Here is a 24744-nt window from a genome sequence, read left to right on the forward strand (position 1 = left end):
CCTTGGGAAATAATTTTAAGTAAAAGTTGTTAAAAGAGTTTCCCTTGCAGCGACTTGTGCCGACTGCCTCTTGCCTGCCACTTTGCAGCTCTGTGAAGAGCCTGACCTCCTTGTCTCCGTAACCTCCCTTTCCATAGTGGAAAGCAGCAGTTAGGTTCCCCCTCAGCTTCCTCTGTTCCATCATAAGCCTGGCTCACGTTCCCTCTCCTTGGGTTCCTGCCCCAGAGCTATCTCTGTGGCTTACACAGCATCCTCTCCAGTGTATAGAAATCTCTCCTCTTGTACTGTTTCACTTACAAAAATACATAAACTGCATATAATGAATGATAGTCTCGTGATGTAAAATATGAGCAGCAAAGTATGGCGCAGTGAAACCCTTATAAGCACCTGTGTACAGAGAGAACTGATGTTTTTTCCAGGTATATCCTAACTATAAATTTGTTAAAATTCAATACCTAACTGAGTTTCCCATTCTACCGTTAGGTCCTAGGATAATCTAAGAACTGTAAAAATGCTTCCTTTTTGTCTGTCCTACCCTGGCATCTATGCTGTGTGCAATGGAGCAAGCTGCAGTGACAATGTATTGTTCAATGTGTTGGGTAGAAGCTGTTGACTCTAGTGCAAAGATGCACAATTATTTCTCAAACACAACCATTAATTTCTACTGAAGAGTGCTTTCTTAATATTACTGACAATTAATTAAAATGAATTCCTGTGAATTAGTATCTTCAGGCAACGTAAGTACCAGATCCTCCTTGTCATTACTCTCAAAGCTGGAAGTTCTTGGAAGGCTCTTTGGACAACCTTGCAAGCAGCACACGTTACAAAGCATAACCTGAATTGCAGAGCTCCCTCCTCTTGGCATGAGGCCTCACGGATGGAGCATGACCTGCCTGTGCAGCTGACCCTATTGCTGTTGGCATTAATACTTGTTTACTGAGCAAATACAGCCCGCTACGAGCTTATAGGTCATAGTTCAAATTCTTAGCCTTACCCTTAAAACATGATTTCCTGAAGTGCGTCACCAGTCTTGCATTAATGGCTGATAGTACATGTGATATAGCATCTCCAACTTACCTTCATAGGCCTGTCACTGTTTGCAAAGTTGTTAATGATGAGCAGGGAGTCTTGAAATCTTGTCCCACCGCTGAGTGCCACATCTGCTATTAATTGGCTCACTGCAATAATTATCTGTTGGGACAGGGTAGGGCCTTTATTTAAGCAAGCCCTAGTAGAGGAGTTCTGTTGTCACAGTTCATGGGAAAACATCATGTCTTTCTCACAATGCAAGCAATGGTTGTTGTTGTGGTTTTCCTGTCACATCTCCCAAGGACAAGTACTCCCCAGAGGACCAAACTGCTTTGCTGAACAGCGAGTTCACAAAATTAACAATATAACAATTGTAATACAAATCCTGTTTGTACATTAGTTACCACCTTCTGTGATTCATTACAACCCGGATACTATTCATCTACCCCACTAGGTATCTAAATTTTCTTCAAAAAACACAATGCTGCAAAAGTAGCTCCAGGAAAACCTCTTCTCCTGCCTCAAAGGCAGCTCTTCTTGCTGTCCTTCCCACCCCATCCCAGCCAGCCTCAAGGGCAGAGGTGTGCCTTGTGTCTGTGATTCCAAAAACTCAACAGCTTGGAATACTTGATGGCAGTGTATTTTATTCAAAGGGCCCTGGGCCACTCATTGGAAGCAGGAATTAGGCAAAGCCTGGAAATCAAAAGGCTTTTTCTCCATATAACAACCGCAAGATCCTCTGAAGATATGAGGTGACATAGTTATACTGATATATCCGTTCATTAAACCTGAGGTGTCCTGCTCTCTAGCTTTTCCCCGGTTACTGACCTGAAGATGCGTTCTCAGAAATGTTCTCCTTTTGGTGAACTCAAAATTATTTCTCATCAGGAGGTACAGAAGAGCAGAAGCTTCATTCCTCGTGGAGGAAACCTTGGAAGTGCAACACTTCAGGATCTCGTAGCAGAGGGCAGCACACATGTTCACCCTTCCCTTGAAAAATGCTGAGGGAAACTTCACAAAGAGGCATGCATTATTAGTATTAGAAAATACACCACTAAATTATACCCACAGGGCTCAGAGGGGCAGGGGGCAACACACTGGGCTGCAGGCTGGACAGCCTCAATGAAACTTCTGCCAGAGTTCTAAGCCTGAAAGTATTTGTGGGAATGAATTCAGGGTCTATTTTGAACCATATTTCCTAGAGCAATGTGAACTTTGCTGTCGCACTGTTTGGGGATGTGCTTGTGTATATCTGCCTATCCCCTCCTCTATCAACATTTGGGTTCATCGGCAAACTCTCACCAAAATGGAAAGACAGCACTTTCATGCTCTTACAAAAGCCATAAAAACCGGCAGCAGGGCAGAGAGGAGAGGTCCCATGGACATTCCCACCTGGGAATGTCATCTGGGACATCAGAAAATCTGCCGGAGCCCACCCAGAAATCAGACCTCACTGGGAAACATGACCTGTGATGCTCGCACAGCTAATTCTACACGTCCCCTCAGAAAAGCCTAGAATCATGCCAGCGCGCTCTCAGGAATGCAAACAAGAGATCTGCTTGTCCCAGAGAGCCTGGGACCTAGTGACCTGCCGCAGCTCCCCAGATGGAGCTGGTCCCAGGAATCAGCAGGACTGAGCGTGAGCGCCCTCGGTTAGCAGTGGGGCTCGGGGGTGAAGAAAAGCAGAAGGGGAAGACCAGCACCGCACGCAGCTGTAGCACGTCTATCACCTTGCCGAACACCCACTCGAGCATGTCTGCAGGGACAAGCTCTGCGGTGCCTGAAAAGCAGGCGGTTGCAGCAGAGCCCTGCCCCGGTGGGCAGCAGCCCCCCTTGCAGGGCTGGCTGGGGCTGGGGACCAGCAACACATGCCTGTCTGGCGGCGGTCACCAGCGGTGGCTGGCAGGGAGGTGGCACCTCACTTGGCTTCCTTCCACTGCGGCCGCAGCGGGCTGGGGACAGGGAAGCAGAACAAGGAAAGGTTTTGTGCTGGCACGCAGCCACCTCCACAGCCACCGCAGGGACCTGGCTGCGGAGGGGTGACACCAACACCTCCCAGAGGGAGCGGGGGCTGTCGCGGCATTGCACAGCGGCACTCTGCTTCCCTGCGGCAGCTGGGGACCAGCCCCAGAGAATTGCCTGGCACAAAGAGGCAACAGAGACAATCATGTTTTTTATCGGTTCAGAGGAAAGATGTGCTCTGCTCATTCAAGACCCAACGGTCCTCCAAAAGCAAACGTGCAAACAATTACAGAACTTGTTTTGTTCTTTGCTTTCCTGCCACATTTTTTTTTAAAGTCTTTTGCCTATCAAGTAACCAGATTTAATGCAGAAAGCAAGCTATTTTTAGGACAGATTTTAGGATGCAAAATAAATGTCAGGAAGTTTTTGCGCTCCAGCAACCATTTGCTGTGACCCTAAATAAGGGGGGGGGATTCTTCTCACTGTAATTATTACAGCACGGTAGAATTGTTTAGGTTGAAAAAGACTTTTGAGATTATGAAGTCCAACCATTAACCCAGGACTGCCAAGGCCACCATTAAACCATGCCCCTAAGTGCCACATCTTCACATCTTTTAAACACCTTCGGGGACAGTGACTCAGCCACCTTCCTGGGCAGCCTGTTCCAGTGCTTCATCACCCTTTCGATGAAGAAATTTTTCCTCACACCCCATCTAAACCTCCCCTGGAGCAACTTGAGGCTATTTCCTCCTGTCCTGTCGTTGTTTATCGTGTACTGGCGTGAGCCCCTCGGCCCGGCCTGCCCAGACCCCCCTGCAGGGCCTCCTGCCCCCCAGCCTGGTGTCCTCTGCAGACTGACTGGGGGTGCGCTCCATCCCCCCATCCAGATCATGTAAAGAACTAAACGACTGGTCCCAGCACGGAACCCTGGGGACACCCCATGCGCCAGCGGGATGTCACCCCATCCCCCACCACGCTCTGGGCTGCCCAGCCAGCTCTTAGCCCAGCACAGAGCACACCCTGCAGTTTCTCCAGGAGATGCTGTGGGAGATGGTGCCAAAGGCTTCACTAAGGTCCTGGCAGACAACATCCACAGCCTTTCCCTCATCCACTAGGCAGGTTACCTTGTCACTAACTATGAAAAGCCATAAAAATCACAAATTATCCATTCTAGCTGCATCAAAGGTATAACTCACTTTCCGTTTTCTGGAAGTTGACACTAATTTACAGCTAACAGTGATACGCAACCCAAAGCAAAGCAGTGCAGCTTTCACACTTCAAAGCAAACTTGCAGGAAGACACGCATCCTTGCACTTGTCATGAAATGCAGTGACACCCCCCTGCTATTTCATTGTCACTTCAGGCCTTTGACAAGCCCTTCAGAGGACGTAAAAGGAAGTTTGGGACTCGCGGTTATGGAGCTGGCAAAGAAAACACTTCCTTATAGATACCATCTGCTGGGCTCATATCTTGCTTTTACAGAAGCAACACTGTGTCCGGTCGTAAGGGAAATGTGAGAAATTAACTGAAATCAATTCTTTGTATCTTTGAAGGCCCACAATGCCAAATTCCGCGTGGATCCAGGCTGACATCTATCCAAGAAAATCAAGTTGGTGCAGCAGCCAAGAGCGCAGCCTGTGTTGCTGCAATCGGCGCTTTGGAAAGCGAGCGCGGGACCCTCAAAGGTCCCCAGGGTTTGAAGGCTGATGGTGAGATCAAATCGAGCAGGTGTGTGGGTTCGGCTTCATGTTTCCACAGCCACAGAAAATGTGCCAGGGAGGCAAGGAAGGTCTCTTATTTTCTATAGGCACAAAACAACTATTTCTGCCTAAACAAACTTTCAATGAATAAGGGGAAGAGAAGCGCAGAGAGACCGAGTGGGGTGCGTGCAGATCTGTGGCAGGGTGGATCTCAAGGCTAAGCAGATCACAGGCAAGCAGAAAACTCAAAAGAAAAGTTGAGCCATAAACATGTATTGGACCTTGTAGAAAAATGGGATGATTCCTGCCAGTGCCAGCTGCCAGTCTAGCAGGCTTTAAGAAGCCCCATGGAAAAAACATTTTGTAGGAGACCTTGCTCTCTGGAGCCAGCCAGGCAGCCAGCAAGACTTCTGCGTTTTCTGCTTCTCACGCATTTGCTTAGAACAACCCAAACCTCAGCCCTAGGCACAGTCATAATAGCTCATAGCTTTGCTGTGAGTTTATAGTAAAATGTACACAGTACGGATCCTTTCCACCTTTGAAAAACAGTTCAGCAGTCTCTTTCTTTAATCAAACTTTGCTCAACAATTAGTGCAAGATCTCCTTTGGAAATAACACTTTGCTGCATAACATTCACATACTGTGCTCTGCCTGGCTGCAATCTCACACCACATGCATTTACCTCATTAATGAAGTGTTGCATTCAAGTGATTCGAGAGGTTTGAATTAATTTTGAATTTATGATAACCGCGTAGCTTGGAAGGAACGGAGTTTGCCTGTACGCCTGGTCTCGAAAATGTACTTATGAGAAATGGCAGGTTTTGGCAAACATGAAGGGCAATGTCAGCAACAGCATCAGTCACCGCTCTGAATGGTTAGCTGCAGCTTTGATGCTGTTTGAGCTCAGGAGATTAAACAGCCTCACTGGGTACCAGGGCTCAGAAAAGTGTAGAAAGAGGTTCAGCAAGTACCCTCTTTCAAATGCAGTGGGAGAGGAGCAGCTTGTCAGAACAAGTATTATTCAAGCAACAGCACGTCAGCAATATCGACAGTTTGGAGCAAAGACTCAAGAAGTACCAGCTTTTTGTCAAACAGATACTAGTCTTTAACAGCAGTTTTGCGACCAAGGCAAGTGAGGGAATGCCTCATGATTTCTCCTTTTGTTTCCTGATATCCAACAAATAATAAATAATTGCTGAAACAGATTAACCTGGCCTGGTTTCTAAACCAGTGAAGAAGTTGTTTTCTAAAACACATCTCCAAACAGCACAAAATAGCAATTTAACAGGATTTTATAAGCATACTGGTCTCTTCCACCATACTACATAAATTCTTCTGCACCTTTGGAGTCATGTACATACCTTGCTAATGAAAGCTCTCAGAGAGGCGAACACATGCTTAAGAGCTGCTTCTGACTGCCCGTTTTTGAGAAAAGCCAGGTGAATATCAAAAACCTTCTTCATGAGTGGATTGTGGCCGTCATTGCTTAAAAGCTGGGTCTGGAAAGCAACGAGAGAATTTGTTTTGCAGAAATGCTGTGCCTGAAGCTGGAAATGACAGAGCTAATTTTGCATAATAAATCACATCAATTCTTAAGCCAGATAAGGAACAGGGCCTTCCATAAAAATATAACCAATAGATGTGACAAGTACAAACTTACACTAGTTGGTCAGAGGTTATTTTTATAGCAGAGAATAAACCAAAAATATTTGATCACTTTCGCATTACTAATTCCAGAACCTAACTCAATAATCTGTACAACTGTCACCGGTTGCCTAGAGTTATTTTAAATAAAACAGAGTGTTACTAGCATAACTATCACACTGTTTTTTCAATTTCTTTTTATTTGTCCTGATAAGTGTTTCATTTGCAGCCCAAAAGAGGAAGAGAGAAGGAAGAAGAAAAAAAAAAAAAAAAAAAGACTACAACATCTTTTCACTGGATGCTTCATAGCTGTGGTAAGTCCAGTACGTCTCCCTTGTCTCCCACAAAGTTTGGACAGTTTGCACCTTCTTGGAGATATGGTAACATGGAATTACCTGGAGAGGGTTAATACAGTTTAGTGTCAGAGTCATCTTGCCTGTGCCTGCTGTTCCCCCTGAAGCTGCTGCATCGGGGCCACCCAGCAAGGATGTGGATGCCCCATACTGGTAGGAGACCACTAGTCCCTATCTCATTGCCAGTCCAAGCAGTTCTTGGGCTGGCTCAGATTTCTCTTTTGACATCCTACACACATCTTGTAGCAGGGTAGGTTTAGGATCCATACTTTTTAACTCTTTCACTCTGGCAATAAGAACAGCATCAGTACTTTCACTGCAGTACAAAGCACGCTTCTGTGCGGTAACACCATATGACCATAAAAGCAAAGCAGAAGCCCATTAAAGCGGAAGGGAATCCAGTCTATCCTGTGGTTTGAAAAGCACATTGTTTTGTGGTTCAGCCATATTCAAGAAGAGGCAACTGAGAAAGTAAAGCAAGTTTTAACTCTTGCATCTACATCCTTCTGCTGTTGCCAGACTTGTAAAGAGAAATTTAACGTATGCACAAGGATGGCTTTTTCGCTCTGGAACAGAAGTAGAGGATATGATGACCTTCTTCTTGTTCAAGCCATCTAAAAAGGAAACCTTCATTATGTTTACTCTGAAATCTGAAGTTGTTCTTGTGACATTATGCAATACATGTTGCTATTCGCAGGATTCCTCCAACCACATTTTGAGGAAGACCTTTCCTGGAACAGTATTTCAGTATTTTGCTGCCAGCCTGGGGTTCTATTCACCACAGAGGCTTTGTTCTTGTAGGCTCCAATGGCTGTCAGGAGTGTGAAACACTATACGCAGGAGGAGACTTCGACCAGTGGTACTGGTCCTATCTGAACTGGTAACCACAGCTGGAATGGCTCAGCCCCAGAAACATTAATGTATAGCAATTCCAAGAAAACTGGGCCACACTTCTGGGCAATTGATGGTAGAAAACAGTGACTGTTCTAAGAATGCTAGATCTTCATTTCCCTTTCCTTTAGTCCCTCCTTTCTCTGTGATGTACATTTCCTCTTACTCTGTTTTTGCAATGCCTACACTCATAGTATAACATCCACATAATTTTCTCTGGTCTTGCAGTTTTGAAGAAATTGCAAGATTGCTTGAGCGCATAATTGCTCTGAGACCCTGTGAAACGCTCAGCATTTCAGAAAACAAACAAGCTGCAAAAGATTTGCTTTTGCAAAGTCTTCCACAATCTGCCACTCTAGGAGAATGGATCACCCAAATCAACATGCATACAGAAATGCAGCACGCTTTTCTACAACACTTTTGATTTCAATGCTGACCTTGAAACTCTGAGTGAAAAAAGAGATGGTGTCCAGGACTGTCAAGCACACTTCGGTGGCAATATTGCCCTCCAGTAATGCTTGGTGCACAATATCTGCTTCGGAGGTTCCTGCATCTGTGGACAGAAAGCAAATCAGGAGGAAACTGTTCAACACTCCAGCTCCCACACAATCTAAATGCTGTACAGATAAGGTTCTCCCCTTGCACATCACTGCATTTGGGAGATGAGGTAAGAATAGCAAGATGCTGGATTTGCCAGCTCCGTTCAGCGAAGCTGCCTCAGCCTGATGCCAACTGAGAAAACCCATGTCAGTATTTCCCCTTAATCTCACTGTCTTTAAAGCCAGACAGAGAATGAGGTGTCCAAGTTGTATCTGCTGAAGGGAAACTGCAAGGTGCTTCAATGGAGCAAAACTCATCCATGTGGAGAGACTTAGAGCAGATCCCAGCCCAGGTCTCTGTGCAGGGCAGCTCTCCTGCCTGCCCAGCTCACTACCCAAACCAAGGTGTCGCCTGTGCACACACTCAGCCAAGGAACTGAGCCGAGATGGGTGAGAGGAAAAAGCCATGTAAGTCCTAGATCCCAGGGGTGACTCTTAAGGGGCTGGCTTAAATGTCACCCCCACCAGTCTAGGAGTGTTGCATGTAATTCTGCAGAGTTTGAATATCCTGAAGCAACAAGCAGCGAGCGGAAAATGGCTACATGCAGTTTTCAGCAGGCTAATACTCCATGGTCTCGTCTTGGTCTGCTGTACATACTGTGGTTGAGTGTGAAGGAGGTCTCCAAGCTGCCCAGATGCTGGAGTCGCACCTGCATCCCCCCAACTCTGCTGCGGAGCGCTGGCATCGTCTGGGATTTCCTATCGGCTCCTGTGTGCTTGGATAACCAGGCGTCGTGCACCCTGCAAGGGGAAGCAAAGACCGCAGGTTTGGACAAGCAGCAGTGGCCACACCACTGCAGGATTACATGAGGCATCTGGATGGAGACCTGGCCTCCCTCCAATGCACTAACCCGGTTTATCTTGGGAAATCCCAGTGGGGCTGCCCTGGCCTTGCCTGCACTGGATGGCCCTACAGCTAATGAAACAGCAGCGCTGCTGCGCAGGGAGCAGAGATGCAACTGTGACTTGTGCTTCACCTCCAGCTGACTGCAGGGGACAAAGCCAACCTGCGACACAGCCAGGAGCACTTGGGCCTGGGGGTCTCACGCAGGAGCTGGGGGGAAGGGAAGGGGCAGGGTGCAAAGGTGAGGGAACCCTGTTTGTGGCATGCTGCTGAGCAGCGCCCCATCTCCACAGGCTGCCTGTCTGCTTGGGTTTGCCCAGCATGGGTGTGCACGCTCCCCTCCTGCCTCAGCCACGGCAGGGACCACGGGGATGGCCCCCCCACCAAGGCCCCGGACAGAAGAATACAGTACCTGGCAATATTTCTCTTCCCCACGTATCTGAAGTGAAATAAACACACCCTAGAAAGAAAATATGTATCTGTTACAGAATCTGCAGACCAGGGGTGAATCCAGAACATTTCACATCTATTCTGCCCTTGTCTGCAGACACACTCTGCTGTGCATGAAGGTTTGGGTCTGTGTTTGCAAGTCACTTGACCTCACACCTCCTGCTTCCAAACCCTAAAGAATATCCCTGTCTCCTAACCCATCCGTTCCACCAAACCTGCTGCAAAGCGGAGGTTGTGGCGGTTACGGCAGGAGGCTGTGCTGTGAGCCCTGCTAGCCTATGGACTGAGCACAGGGCAGTGCTCCTTCACTTCACCTGCTCCCTCGATATACACCTCTTTCTCCTCAAGAGGAAGGAAAAGCATCTCATTACAACCTGGCCGGGCAGCTCTAGTGCTGCAGAGGACTGCGTGCACCCGGCGAGGCACACCAAGCCACATTCATGTCTTCGTCTTGGCCAGTGTTGCCCACCCAAAGGTGCAGTGCTTGAATCGCAGCCTCATGATACTCACTCCAGAAGCACAAGGACGTTGATCAGCTCTTGGGGGGAGAATTTGTTCCAGTAAGCTAAAAGAGTATCTGAAAGAAAAACACAACAGTGCACTGAGATTTTTAAAAAGTGGAAGGAGGACCTTACAGACAAAAACTGCCAGTGATGGCCTCTTGTCTTTCTGGCTGTCCCCCAGGGAGCAAAAGCCACCAACCTTCAGAGATCATCTTCACAATGTAGAGGTAGCACATCAGGAGCGTCCGGATCTCAAACTGGTCCAGCCGACTGCAGTGTGACACGCTGCTCCTCGTGGAGCTTCTGCGGATCTAACGGGACACGGAGGTGACGTGGAGGCCAGTGGCCCAGGTGCCTGGGCTGTGCCCAGCGAAGTGCCGTGCAGCAGCATGGGCACATCAACCCCGGCACACACCAGCCGTGCCAGCATTCCTCCTGTCCCCCACCATGTGCACCTCCCCAGCACCGTCCTGTGAGTCATTTCATCCTTTTTGGGTTACTGCCCAAGCAGTGATGAGTGGTCTGGGAATCCTGGACACATGGCTGGACATGCCTCTGCCCAGAAAAAAAATGTCTGCGCAGAGAACGATGACTTATTCAGCAAAACACACGGCAGCCCTGCTTTCACTTCCCCTGCTCCCTGCAGCATCTAAGCTCCTGGACATTTTTAATGTCAGTTCTTGTCAAACAAAGTAGTTCATTCGCTGCCACAGTTTAAGGCGAGAATTCAACTTTTCGTTAAAGACACACATACACTTCAAGACATCATGTCAGTTACTTGATAAACCAGGAAATTTCAGCTCAAGAAACTCCCCCCTCCCCCTCCCCGATTTTTGGAGGTGCCTCCTTTTTTTTCCTCCTGCTTAGTGATTTAGGCAAAGATGAGTGAAATCCTGCTGGTGAGTCAATCTGTGCGGGAAAGGTTTGGGCATTCTGTGGCGGGAACAACTTCTAAAGCTTTCTTTTTTGCATTCTCTGTGCTCACCCTCGCCATACCCTCCAAAAAACGGATGCAATTAAACTCTAAGCAGGACACTTCTCCTAAAGCTGTGCCTCACATGTTTGGATAGCGATCCTCAGATTTTATTTGTTGTTTATTCGGGGACAGGCTGTGGATGTGAGTCATAATAAAACAGAATTAAACATTCAGTTTGGAGTTGGAGATACAGTGCTATAGCCAGAACTTTGCTGCTGACCACACCAAACTCTTCGAGTCGGCACACAACTCGGGGAACAGGTCCACCTCTGTAGAGCAGCATTAAAGCTGTGCTCCTCCACGTGGCATTGCTTTTACATGGTTTTGTGGACATTGCACTCCCTAACGGAAAAGCTGTTCCCAGCAACTCTGAAAAGCATGTTTGAGGACACAGAAGAGGACATCTAGCTGTGGGGAAATGCTGAGCTGCAAGCAATAATACTTTCTGCAAACCCCACCAGAAGGGCTGAAGCATATACTCGGAGCTTCACTGAATATGAACAATTTGATAGTCAAGTGTTTGGCTATACTTGGTCTTGTAGCTTCATGATTCATGTGGGAGAGCTTGAAAGGCCCCACCTCTCCTAAGCATGTCAGGACACAGCCAGCAGGAGCCCAGATAATCTTTGCCTTGCTTGTGATAAGGGCCAAACTTTTTAAAGATGCATCAACGTTCACAGCAACCCAAGACATCTGGAAAGTGCCTTGAGGAAAACCAGGAGCTGGTTTGCACAAATATCTGATTTCCATGTGTGCAATCTGCCAACAAGGAGAGTACACCCTGTCTGAATAGTGTGGCCAGAGCTCTTTGTCGTGTGACCACGGTCACTTGTGCAAGTTTGGGGCTATGCTGATTTTCCTACAAACACCTCATCTTCTCTGGTCACTGGCAATCTCCTATCTTGGGGTGCTTTGCCTCCTAGCTGTGTGCGGACAAGAGTTCCCAGCACCATGCACCGGGCACCGGCCAGACCCAGACCCATCCCCACAGTGGAAGCATATCTGAGTATGAGTAAATGCCCCATCCATGGGAGCAGAGATTTTCCCCATGGATTTTGACTTTCATCTTTGAGAAGTAATTTGCCAACAGTAATATTTTTGGCTCAGAGATGTTTGAGGAGGGAAAACATACCAGACCAATGAGTCTGACCTCCTCTGTTAAACACGAAACTGTTTCCAAACAGAGACATTTATAAGCTGGCTTTTGAGAGTGTTACCATGGAGAATACCTTTTCCCTCCCCCTTATTTAACACAGCCCGCAGACTGGTACAGCGAGCACCGTTCTTTCCAACCCCAGATACGTTACATGTGCACTCTGATCTGGGGAACTGGTTGCTCCCTCCGAGTTCAGGGATCCCTTTGAGTCCTCTCGCTTCATTGCATGGCCATTTGGAAGTGCTGCTCCGCAGGCTGAAAAAAACCCAAACCCCACAATCAACCCCTTTGCACCCGCACTCAGAGCATCAAACAGTGACTGGAGGATGTGATTTGGACAGCACAGACGGGGCTTGCTGTTGAAAGCTGATTAATCTAGAAAGGCCAGTTGGCGTGACAACACATTCAGGGAAAATCACAGAGACTCTAAGAGGTCTATTGTCAGATGGCTATATTTCAGGTTTTGGGGTTGGTAATAGTTACATTCAAAATAAATGGGAAAGTTAAAGTTTAGAAAAATTGATTTACCTGGATCTTTGTCTGCAATCAGGCTGGATCTGTTTGAGGGGGATGCAAAACTGTACATGAATTCATCCCTGGATGCCTGTAAAGCATTATAAGGTTCTTGTGACCAATAGAAGTTAACACCTAATCTCTTGCAGAAGAGAATCGTGAAATAAAAAAGGCAAATTAGATCAGCTTTTAAAACTTAGATTAAAAGAAACACCCGCAATCTATTTCCTTACTTCTATAACAAGGACACAAATGACTTGGGGAGGAGTACAAAGAATAGCAGAACATATTGAAGTCAGTCACAGCAGGTTTTTTCCCTTTTGTTTTTCACCCATGTGAGTTACAAATTTTAATTGTTTTTCTCAAAAGTCTTTTTTGTTGTTGTTGTTTTGCCCCGAACAAGGAGGAAAGTCTAGTCTGCAAGGCTAAACCCATCTGGGAACCACACACAACCCTCAGGCTGATGGGCAACTCCCCACAACAGCTGCTGGAGTCCGAGGCTGAGTCCTGCTGCAACTCATTGCACTTGGAGGGACTCCCCTCACCTCAGGGCACTACACATACTTTAGCATGGCAGTCACACAGGGGGTCTGAGGGAACAGCAGGACTGAGGAGGAGGGCAAAGAAGCATTGCTGGGCTTTACTCACAGGGCTGGAGGCAGCTGCACAGGAGTAGAGCGCCTCACGGCTGGCTACTCGCTGGAGGTTCTCCAGGAGCAGCCCAAACAGCGGCAGGTAGAGCTGGGCTATTTTTGCTTGCTGGTTCTGAAAAAAGACAGGGAAAAAAATGTAGGTAAGAGCCCAGGCTTCCAACAAGAGCCAAAACACATACACATCTGTCTCTCTCTCTCTCTCTCTCTATATATATATATATTTACACACTGTAGATGGTGTCTGAGGATATGGGTTGGTTTGTCTTCTCACCTCCTCTTCCAGAACCGCCAGGTATGTATTACCCTTCTAGCAGCAAGCTTGGGGCACATAGGGATTTTGGGGGCTGAATAATATTCCCCACCATACAGGATGTGTGACAAACTAAATCCCGGATTTCCAAACTCTTTAACTGGCAATTCACTTGCATAGCTCGATTTTTGAGTGCAACACCCAGGAGTAATGAAACAAAAACATTTGCTCCTCATCTAGTACTAGCTATTGCTTCCACTCAGATACTCTCCATAGAAAATGCTTCTAGTTAAAACAGTTTGTAGGAACAGATTAATTTGGATTAAGTGATACAGATAAAAAACGATCTGGTCAACGTTCTCTAAATGCAAGGCTCTGTTACATCAATTTTTTTTTTTGCTAAAAATTGTTAAATTGTTAAAATGCATTTGTTAAAAATGTTATTTGTAATTGTTAAAAATGGATTGTCTTGGACTTTGCAGAAAAGGTTAAAAAAAAGAAATTTCAGGCTTGCAAACTGAATGGCACATATTGACCAATATAAGAATCCATTTTTTTCTTCTAATTCAGTAGGACAAAAGATAAATGGGTTGAGATGACCCTCTCTCAGCCACTGATGGAGCTGGGGTTTTTGACTGCAACAGCATGCTCAGCCTGTCCTGCCTGTGGCATGATTTTTTGCTTTGGTGTCTCAGCACACCAGCTGAGCATCCTGCCCCGGCTCCAGGCAGTCTCCTGGTCACTGCAGCCTGGAGCACAGCATGTGCACAAAAATCCAGTGGGACAATTTTAAGACAGGTGGTGTTTTTTGAGGAGGCAGGGAAAGCGCTGCCTGCCAAGGGGGCAAACGGCTCCTGAATTAGTGTGAGGGTTTTCAGACACCCGGAAGAGCAGAAACAGGCTGCCTCTGACCCAGTCTTGGCAGGGAGCTCACAAACCTCTCCTGAAATATCAAGCCTTGCCAACTACCAGGGGCCACGGTTTTGTTTCCAGGCTGTGCAAGTCACCACAGATCCTCACTGCAGAGAAAAGCAAGCCCACCTCCCGCTCAGCCCTTCCAAACAGGCGAGAAGGGAGAGGAGCTGGCTCTGGGTCCGTGCACGGTGCAGCAGCCCCGGGCACATTTGAGTTACTTCCAGGAGGCTGCCCACATTCTCAGATAAAACTTAGCAATGCAGCACGCTAGGAGCAATTTGAGGAGCTAAACTGTAAACAGAGGCATGTTTTCAGCCTAGAGCAAGGACAGGTAGTGTCTGCAGAGGTAGCTGGGCACTTTCAAGGACATATGGGTCAGCAGGGAGCAGCATCAAGAAAGAAAACAAGGCCATCTCCCAGTGTGACCAGAGAAAACTGAAAGCTACCACCCAGCGGAATTCCAGCATCTCATGAGAATCCACACATCCTCTCCTCTGATTCACCAATTATTAAAACATGCAGCTGACTTGCAACAGAGATCAGTCAGGCTTCCTAATTACAGTATGTTAATGCAGGATATTAATTTAAGCCCAAGACCAGAAGAACATTGGTGTTGCTTGATTTTGTTGAACTGCCTCTTGGCTAATGACACTCTCAAGTTCCTTAATGGCTGAGGGCTTTTTTATCTAAAATAGCATGAATAAGAGCACTGCAGTTATCTGACTGCACTGTTTGTGTTCCTAGATCATTTCTCAGAGCTATTACTATTATGCCAGAACTATTGGTTACTTACAACAGCTCCCTAAATAGCAATGAGAATACACTTGGTGTACCATCCAAAATTTAAAATTCTAACATGAGTTTTTTCACAAAATTCAAGAGCATTATATTTAAAAGCCAACAAAATATGCCTGACCTTGTGCTGGTATCTGTTGTCGAAGGCATGCTTTATCAACAGATTTTTTAAGACTGAGATGGCTGTGTATCTGATATCGTAGTTGTCCTGCAAGGCAACAGAGGCTTCTCTGAGAAGCATCCCCACCAGGAAATGATGCCTGCAATACTCGTCAGTTAAACTGTATTCAAGATTTACATCTGAAAGAAATAGCAAGGCAATAGTTAAGGGAACTGTTCCAAGGATCTGTTCAGAGCAAGACAACGGTCATGTAAGCCACAACAGCACGCAAGTACGGTTCATCGCTCTCTGTCCTACAGTGCAATGATCTTTCAATAAGGCCTGAACTGACCACAGTTTTGTGCAACGCTGAGTTAAGTCATATCAAAGCACTTGGCATCTTCCAGTTCAGGCTAATCATTAATTTCAGCCCTCACTGTACAGCAGCAGCTAAAAGAAGTATTTCTGCAGTGCAATGCTTTACAAAGCTTACCGCTCCACAGAGTAATTAGTAAAGTCAGAGATGGATGCAATGGGAAAAGACAGCACGACTTACTGCCTGGGGCCTGTTTTGCTCCTGACTAGGGGTTATCCTGCAAATCCCCAAACTAGCCAGGCAGCGGAGGTGCCAGCCTCCACCAGGCAGCTGGGAGGGTGGTAACGGGCAGTGGAGATGGGGCATTTATCGCAGTTGCCCAGCCCTAGCAGTGCCTTCTCTGCAGCTTGTTCCACATCCTCTGAAAACCGCATTCCTTCTCACTAGGTCAGAGAGCAGAGAAAAGGCAAATACTCCTGCTGGGATGGGGGACGCAAACAAGGACATGGTGCCAAGCAACCACTACTGCATCCTCCAGCCAGGCTTTCCAGCCCCACTTCAAGGTCTGGGGAGCCAGGGCAGGGTTCCAGGCAGCTGCTTACCAGAAACTGCGAGACTCCTTAACCTTCCCACCAGCAGATATCAAACACACCCCTTAAAAACTGCACTGACTGCCAGGAGAAAGGCAGCTCAGTACCTAATCACCTTGGTTAACTGAACTTGTACCCTGTGTCTCATGTAGATTCAGGCTATATACTGTGATTGAAGGAGCGGCTGCTACAAGGGTAAGGCATCATTTCTGCTGAGGTGCCTGGATAATGCAGCAGAGAAGGGACAGAGACACAGATTTCAGTGCAGGGTGTGTGTGCACTCTGGTTGTTATGAATGACCTTGCTCTGACACCGTTAGCTCTGTCAGGCAACCCATAGACGTAATCAGAGCCACAACAGGCACCACTTGACTGTTGCTTTGAGCCTCCCAAAGGAATAACCCCAAAGCTGTGCATTCTTCCCCAAAGGGTACAAATGCTGTGTGCTCAGCTCAGACTTTTTTTTTTTTGAAAACCCCACAGGTGTGAATTTTTTTCTGTGGTAAGGCAGGGTGCATACACACAGCTTTGAAAATCCCAGCCAAAGGGTTCCAACAGCTCTGTGGCTGCAAAAGATATTTTTAAGTTTGTTGATTCATAAGTAGCATTTACTGGTTTGTGAAAGTCTGATTCAGAGGAAAGAGAAAGCAATCTGGAGCATTATCTGGCTTTCACTGTTAGTCATGTTAGCAAATGCCTAAGTGTCACACATCATGGTTATTTCATTAGTTGGATGCAAGCTAACTGATTGGAAGCAGCATATTTAATTTGACACTAGAGGATTCAGTGATCCCAGCTGGACCTACCTACTGAAGTGAACCGTTCCACAGCAAATGAAAAAAAATCTAATACACGTGTAAAAAGAAAAGTGACAAATGAAAAGACAGGGGGGAAAAAAAAACAACCAGGAATAAGTAATGTAAATTTTGGAGAAACAGGACAGTACATCATGTCTTAGTATTATTCATAAGGCTATTGCTTAACTCCCAGCTTCTGCCAGTCTCTTCGGTTCTTTGCTATCACAAGATTGCAATAACAATTTGTTGCTGGCTGTGAGGACAGGCTCAGGGGTTTGCTCTGGCTGATGAAACACACATGTCCCCTGCAGCAGGGACACAGACCAGCAACCAGGCCCTTATTAGCCGCGATGTTCCAGAGAAACTGCTCCAAGATGCAACAGGATGTGGCCACAGGGATGTGCTCTGCCTGCAGGCCTGGCTGCACCAGCTTCTGCTGCAGGAGCACCCCTCAGCCACCTTCTCAGCGCTATTCCTTCTTTTCCCAGAAACAGAGTACTAGGGAGCTGGGCATGTCCCCTCTGCTCATCCAAATAAGCTGATAAAGAGGTGAGGCACACCAGCAGGATACCTCCTCGGTGATGTGCACATCCTACCTCCCCACCTCTGAGCCCGCTGTCCCCTGTAGTCACAGGTCTGTCCATAAAACCAGACACGTTTGCAATGGAGATGCATCACAACATGTCCCTACCAGGGCAGGCAGAGCACAGGCACCACTGCAAAGGCACTTCTGCTACCCGAGGACAGGCTGCTCTGCTGTCAAGAGATGTGCGTGAACCTCAGCTGGTAGGTCCCAGTCACAGTGAGACAGATGCAAAGGTGAATGTTAACCAAGGAAGAGCATCCTTATGTTATCATGCCACTAATAAGCAACAGGGAAGCAGTGTGGCTGCTTTTCTCTCAGTCGTTTCTAGCAGTACACTTTGTTAAACTATGCCAGGCAAGTAGCCAAACTGATGTAAATGTAAGAGATTAACAGCTGGTCGTGAAAGCCCTAAGCAGTCAGAAATATACCAAAATAAGGGATACTTCACAGTTACTGCTGCTTCTGCCACTTGGATGTGTGTGGAACCACTTTGGGACTTGTATGGCTGCACCCTGAGGCACGACCAAACATCCCCTTGCCTCCATCAGAATAAATCATAGAATCGTAAATCCACTGGGCTTTCACGTGGGGGAATCCCAAACCTTACCCTCCTCTCCGGTACTTAACCTGGCCAGGCTGTTAGCACCCAAACCTGGCAATCTTTCTGTATTTATCCAGCACAGATGAGAAGCTGGGACCCAGAGGGAATGAGGTTATGCCTATAGCAACCCTAGCAGGCCGGTCAGGCTCGCTGCTGGGCTCAGCACTGCAGCCCGCTCATCACCGGGAGCAGAGCTGCAGCCACCCACGCTTGCATAGTGCTTCAGCTCAGCCCCTTGCCAACCCTGTTTGCCCTGTGGTGAGCAGCAGCAGGACCAAAGGGGACACCGTGTGACAGTGAGAGCAGCTTGGATACACAGGGGTGCCACAGTACCTACGCCCTTGGTACGCGCTAAGGATTGGGCATGGGCTCAACTTCTCCGCTGGCTGCCTTCAGCCCAGGCTTGAGTACAAGCTTGAACGCACCGTGCACTGCTCTACTCTTGCTCAAAATGAAAGCAGAAGGTAACGTAAATCACCTTCTTGTGGCCACAGAGAGCTGGCAGTGGAGCAGTGAATTCAATCTGTTCTCCTGTATCTCCATTCTCCACAGCGCTGACGGATGAGACGCCCTGCTTCTCAGGGGATGCTGGCACTTGTGGGAACAGAGGATTACACTTGCGCAACTTGTGTGTGCGCTGACATAGGGGAAGTTTCTTTCAGATATTGTTAGTCCCGTGCAAACTTAAATATAGGAAATACTGAAAGGACTGATTGCATGTCATTCTGGAACAAAATGATGTAAACCCGACAGAACAGCATCTTTTGCCGAGGTTAATGTAAATCAGGCTAACTAGAACATGAATTTCCTTGACATCAAACCAAATTCTATCTGGTCAGAAGCCATCAAGACTAATAAATTATAGCTCTCTAGCCAGTCTCTTGAGAAAGAACGTACCTTGAACTCTTTGCAGCTTGGGTTTGGAAAAGGTCATTGGTAAGTTCAGAGGAATATAGTGCTCGTGATTGCAAATGGTTTGAAGAAATTCAAATTTGTATTCAACCAGCAGCTGAAGAAAAAGACAAACATAAATTGTTTTCAGTTTGACCCATTTGCTTCCAGGTCAATGTGCTGCACAAGGACTGGGGAATCTAAATAGCATTTGATGAAACTCTGCGATAACTGGCAAATTTTTGTGTTGTTCCTCCTAAGTGTCGGCGCATGTGGCTGTCACTTGGGTCTTCTTTACCTTTTTCATCCAGACTATTAACCAATCTCTCCTTTAGTTCTGACTCTACACCATTTTAAAGCTTAGCTGCATAGAGGCTCTTGGCCCAGAGAAAGAGGTCTCTGCCTCCAGGAGACTCCGCAGGAACAGTGTCTAAAAGGGCCTCCAAGAGTCACATAAAATAATCACAATAGACCTTGCCTGACATGGATATGTAAAAGTGCAAACCACCTTTCAAGAAACATGCTGCTTACCTTAGGGTCTTTTGGGCTGAATCCAGAAATGTAATCATTTATCAAGTTAAAAACAAATCCTCTGTCCATAAAGGTCAAACAACGCTGGAGAAAAAAAAATAGCAACATGTGACCAATCATTAAAAATAAAAGCCATCATCCTAAATCGTCTCCATACTACTGTCCTGCCAGCAGTCAGATTTGATCCTCTGGGCTGCTGCTGACTTTCCAGAACACACTTGACCCTGTTTCTCTGAAATTGTTTGGATGATTTCATTTAAGACCCCAGTGGACAACAGAAATATTTAAAATAAGAGCGCACACATTTCCTCTCAGGGTTTGAACTGTTGCTAGGCACAGCTGAAGACACTAGACAACATACAGAGTATCACAGTCTCCCTCTTGGAAAGACGAAGTTTCTTTCCTAAAAAAAGTTATCCCCTCCAGAGTTTTTGTAATTGAAGAAACCAAAGAGAGGATTAAAGTACAAACACGTTTGTTTGCTTGTTGCTTCTTTCTGCTTTCCTTTTCTGATAAAAGCCTGGGAGAAGGAAAGAAACTGCTGACCTTTAGGAAGTTAGCCAAGCTAAAGTTGACATTCCTGGACTCTTCGGGGATTTCGTTATAGCGAATGGTCACGTGAGGAATGATGGCGAGCAGCAAGGAGTGGAGGGCATGCTGGTAGGACTCGGGGAACCGCTGGCCTCTGGGCAGCTGAAACCAAAAGCGCATCCTACGCTCAGTGCTACAAGCTGGGGAGAATCCAGTGCAGGCACAAGTTCCCTTTAGCATGTGATTATGTTGTATCCCAATAAAACATTGGCACAAAGCAAGCACTGGCTGAAACTACAGTAGTTAATAACAGAAAAGGAGGCTGCACAAGCCGTAAGGAGATCTGGAAATTTTAAACTAAAACTGAGAATGAAAAGGGGAAGAAGGGAAAAACTAAAGTCGAATAAAAGGAAAGATCTGGGTAGCTGTTCACTTGTCAGTTTTTTTTTTTTTTTTTTAAATAAAGAGTTACATAGTTTTTTTTCAGAAAAACTTTTGGAGGAGAGTTTGTTTGTGATGGCTTTATAATGCAGCATCGAACTAATTTATTTTTACCTTGATTTTGTTTTCTTCCAGTAAGTACATTGCCATTGACTTTGCCAGTGCTTCAAAGAAAAACCACGAGTACTAGAATGAACAAAGAATACTATTATTTTTCTCAGCAGGACTGAACATGTTTGACAGCATCGGCAGTTGTTATGTGAGGAAACAGCAGTGTGGGAGGGAGGGCTCATGTTCAAACAGCATTTTGAAAGCATGGCTGGGCTTGCACAGCTGGCTTGGCATGGGTGCCTTTGCTACCTGGAGGAGTCCTGCCAGTCTTGGGGTGGGAACAGCCCCACCCCCTCTGCACCCCGATGCACCCTGCAAGGAGCCGGCAGAGTTTGGGGTGCAAGCCCTGCAAAGGCCCAGAAGAGAGGCAGAAACTCAGTCTGCCACCCGTGAGTCACCCCTCATGTGTGGTTTGAAGAAAATGGGTAAAACTGGCAAAATGAAAAGCCCTTTGCTGCGTCCTGCCATGGCTTTAACACAGCCAGGTTCCCTGCAAGAATTCCTCTCCGTTGTAAGGGGAGAACTTCAAGGACGCGTATGCAAGGAGTTGCAGTGGTAGCTTTGCTCCTGTGGTGGGTTTAGATGGGTGAAAGTGTTGGGCTTTATGCCAGACCCCCTTTTCCTCCCCTCCACCCTTGGCAGCCAAGTACTGTCAGTACTTTACCTTGAGTAGCTTATTGATGGCTAGAAAATCTGCTGACTGCTTCAAGATCGTGGCCATGGAAAGGACCAAGATTTCATGGGTCATCTTCGCCTGTGTGACACTGGGTTTCTCAGCTCGAAAGACATACTGAGGCAAGAGGAACAGTGTCAGCAGCGTGCCTGCTCCCAGCAGGGAGTTTTGCAGAGTGGTGTGTCGTGACTGACCTTTATGAAGGAGCGCAAGTAGTGGTCTAAACCTTCTTCATGGCACTTGGACACGATGTGCAGAAGAACCCTGGGGAGAAATGCGGTTTGTGTTCAGCATGCAATGCAAGGGCAAGTTCCTCCAGCTCACAAAAGCAGACACCATGTGTGTCCTGTCCGGCTCAACCCTAAAAGCCTCACTGCTGGCATAGCCTGATTTGCAGAGCCCGTACTTGCAGGCTAGCACCCCTCAGAGCTCCTGTAGCTGCACCATCCTTGCCACAGCACAGCCCTTTGACAGAGCACTCGGAGCTGAGGTGGCCAAAGCCTCTTCTCCACTTCGGTGCTCGACCAGGTATCACCCAGACCGGCTGCCTTCAGTGCCTGAGGAGGCAAGGCGAAACATTTGTCTGCAGGGGACATATCCTAATCTTTGGCCTCCGTGTACTCCAGGGTTAAAGCTTGCCGCTACTTAAATTTATGTTGCAACGAGCATTAGGCACCTGAACAATGCTCAGGTGTCAGACGAGTCAAAGACAAAAATATGAATTTAATTATCTCTGCACCCAGTTCTCTGTGGCTGTATCCATGGACCTGATACACGGAGAGCAAGTTCCTTGCCGCTCCTGCACACACCACAGGCTCCTGCACGCTGTACAGCTTGTCATGTGTGGAGTCTGCCCTCACTGGAGCCCTTTCCTAATGATAATACAAGTGACAATGAACAACTATACTACTACATCAAGTCTGCAAAACGAACACAGAAACCCCACAGGATCTCTGCTGAGAAGCAGAGGAAAAATTCTCCATCGTTGTTATACTCTGATACCTTCCTGCATCTCCTGAATTTATTAATTCTGCAAGGCTCTTTTTTACTGAATTTACAGAAGTCCCCGCGTCTTGGACCACATGGTGCAGGACTGTGTGTGCAACAGGCTCTACATCCCTGGAGGACCAGGGCTCAGGACCTGCATCCCTGGGGGGCCAGGGTTCAGCCTCTGACCTCTGATTTCACGGGAGCAAGACGTTTTTGGTACGTGGATGCACAGTACACCTCCTGGAGTCGGAGGAAGATCCCCACGGGGTGGCACCCAGCATCCCGCTTTGCACTGCAGCACTCCACAGAGGAAGAATCACAGAAGGAAGACGGATGTTTTAATGCATCCATCAGTTTCGGGGTGTCGTGGCCAGAGCTAGGCGGGGAAGATGGTTTTGCACCTTTTGCTCCCTGTGGGCCCTGCAGACGCCTGGGGACAGCAGCAGCTTTCCGCGGGGACCGGGCCCCGGCCGGTGCTGCCCTCTTGGGGCTGCCGGCACGGCCGAGCATCGCTCCGCAAGCCGCCGCCCCGTATTCTGAGCCAGCACAGAGGCGGCGATTCTGCAGCTCCAGGGGATTTTTAGCAACACTCCTGACACAAGGGACTAGCGAGGCTGGGGCATCGCTCCCGCAGGGAAACCACATCTGCTGCCTGCAGCTGGGACACGCTCGGGTGCTCTGGAGCCTTTTGCTGCCCCAATACCTTGGCTGACACAGCCATCCCCACCAGCCAACCCTTTTTCTTTTGAAAAACAAACCGGGAGTATCTTTAAAACACTGCATTTTTCCCCATGCAGCTCCCAGGAGAAGGGCCCCACGACGTCCCCCATGCCACCCAGATGTGCCAGGGAAGGGAGCAGCTGGTGTGTCACAGCAGGCTCAGGACAGCAAGCAGCCAGGCAGGCGATGCTGCCACTCAGCACCTTGTACTGGGAAACCACACCCTGCTTTGCACTGTAGTTTGCGGCTTTGCGTTTGCAACTGAAGAAAACCGGATGGTTTACCCAACACTCACATGGTGCAGTTGACAGCTACTTCATCCTCCTGGGTCACATTTGTAAGGACTCTAAATAGTTGCATAAGAATTACAGGTAGAAACTGAATCATTACTTGGATCTCCATGGCGTGCAAACACTAAAACAAATGTTCAAAACACAGACACTTTTAGTTCAACATTTCGCAGATGTTAAATATTTATAGTCCACAGACATTTCTGTGGCAATAGGATAGGCATTAGCAAACGCTTCAGGGTGGGGGCTGCAGCCTGCCAGAGGACAGGCAGATTTGGACCCATGGCAGCACTCGCTGCCTGCCTTCCAGCTGACGGATCCCAGCTGCATGCCTTCGGGGAGCAACATGAATCCACTCATGGCACGCATTAATCTTCCTGTCAGATGTGCCCAGGCAGCTATGACTTAGCTGAAGGTCACATGCTACGATTTGACCCCAATAACCCAAAATTTAAGGCTGAAGTTTTGCTCCCAATTCTTCTCATCACTTCTGACGTTTTGTTGAAGTGACTCCCATTTTCACAAATGTCTTTGGAACAGGGAAACCTGATGCCAAATGACTTGCAGTGAGGCTCTTCCCTGAAGAGCATAGCTTGCTGTTGGAAATGGGATTTAAGTGACCTGGTGAAGGTCAAGATCATCCGGTTCATATGCTCTCCACCCACCTCACAGACTTCTCACGATACAAATCTAGGAAAGAGTGTGTTTCATTTTCAGTTTTCAAGCCTAATGAAAGGGTTTAAAATCTGCATCAGTTATTTAAATTACTGAAATGATTGAGGTATCGGTAGGTACGAAGTCCTCATTCGTGGTTAGCATGTAAATGATCCCCTGGCTGCAGGGTGCTTCGAGGTCACTGTGGCCGGGCAGGGCTGGGACCTGCTGAGCTCCTTGAGGAAATGCTCACAACAAAGCAACTGTTCCTTTAGTGCCTGGCTTCAAAACCTGCCATTATTTCTACTTCTTAAAATATTTTTACGTTATCTGAAACACACCTAGTAACTTTGTGAGGATAAATCCCCACCGCTGGGAGCTGAGCTGTTGCTACAGCACCACTCTCAAAAACAGGCAGTTGTTGAGGTGGGGGTCGTCTCTTCTCCCAAGCAACGAGCGATAGGACAAAAAGAAACGGCCTCAAGCTGTGCCAGGGAAGGTTTAGATTGGATATTGGGAAAAATTTCATCACTGAAAGGGCGCTCTGGCACTGGAACAGGCTGCCCAGGGAGATGGTTGAGTCACTGTCCCTGGAGGTGTTTAAACGACAGGTAGATGTGGCACTTAGGGACATGGTTTAGTAGTGGCCTTGGCAGTGCCAGGTTAATGGTTTGACTCTTAAAGGTCTTT

The 24744-nt window shown here is 47.3% G+C and overlaps 1 protein-coding gene across 4 annotated transcripts in view; it reads right to left on the minus strand.

Annotated features, from left to right (window-relative positions):
• The window catches only part of DOCK11 (dedicator of cytokinesis 11), an 85154-nt gene that overhangs the window by 17117 nt on the left and 43293 nt on the right, over positions 1–24744 (minus strand). For 3 of the 4 annotated variants that reach the window (XM_056359482.1, XM_056359480.1, XM_056359484.1), the window contains exons 24-43: positions 23406–23524; positions 21595–21664; positions 21392–21517; positions 20731–20802; positions 20191–20337; positions 19645–19728; positions 19120–19231; positions 17045–17083; positions 15355–15533; positions 13269–13385; positions 12636–12711; positions 12259–12362; positions 10175–10286; positions 9983–10049; positions 9435–9482; positions 8777–8919; positions 8017–8132; positions 6053–6190; positions 1858–2040; positions 1078–1191 (exon numbers count right to left, since the gene is read on the minus strand). In XM_056359482.1, coding sequence (XP_056215457.1) covers positions 1078–1191; positions 1858–2040; positions 6053–6190; positions 8017–8132; positions 8777–8919; positions 9435–9482; positions 9983–10049; positions 10175–10286; positions 12259–12362; positions 12636–12711; positions 13269–13385; positions 15355–15533; positions 17045–17083; positions 19120–19231; positions 19645–19728; positions 20191–20337; positions 20731–20802; positions 21392–21517; positions 21595–21664; positions 23406–23524 — 2166 coding nt within the window. The remainder of the gene's footprint in view (positions 1–1077; positions 1192–1857; positions 2041–6052; positions 6191–8016; positions 8133–8776; positions 8920–9434; positions 9483–9982; positions 10050–10174; positions 10287–12258; positions 12363–12635; positions 12712–13268; positions 13386–15354; positions 15534–17044; positions 17084–19119; positions 19232–19644; positions 19729–20190; positions 20338–20730; positions 20803–21391; positions 21518–21594; positions 21665–23405; positions 23525–24744) is intronic. The other variant, XM_056359483.1, reaches the window with a different exon arrangement.

This window comes from Falco biarmicus, chromosome 14 (assembly GCF_023638135.1).
Source record: "Falco biarmicus isolate bFalBia1 chromosome 14, bFalBia1.pri, whole genome shotgun sequence".
Taxonomy (NCBI): domain Eukaryota; kingdom Metazoa; phylum Chordata; class Aves; order Falconiformes; family Falconidae; genus Falco; species Falco biarmicus.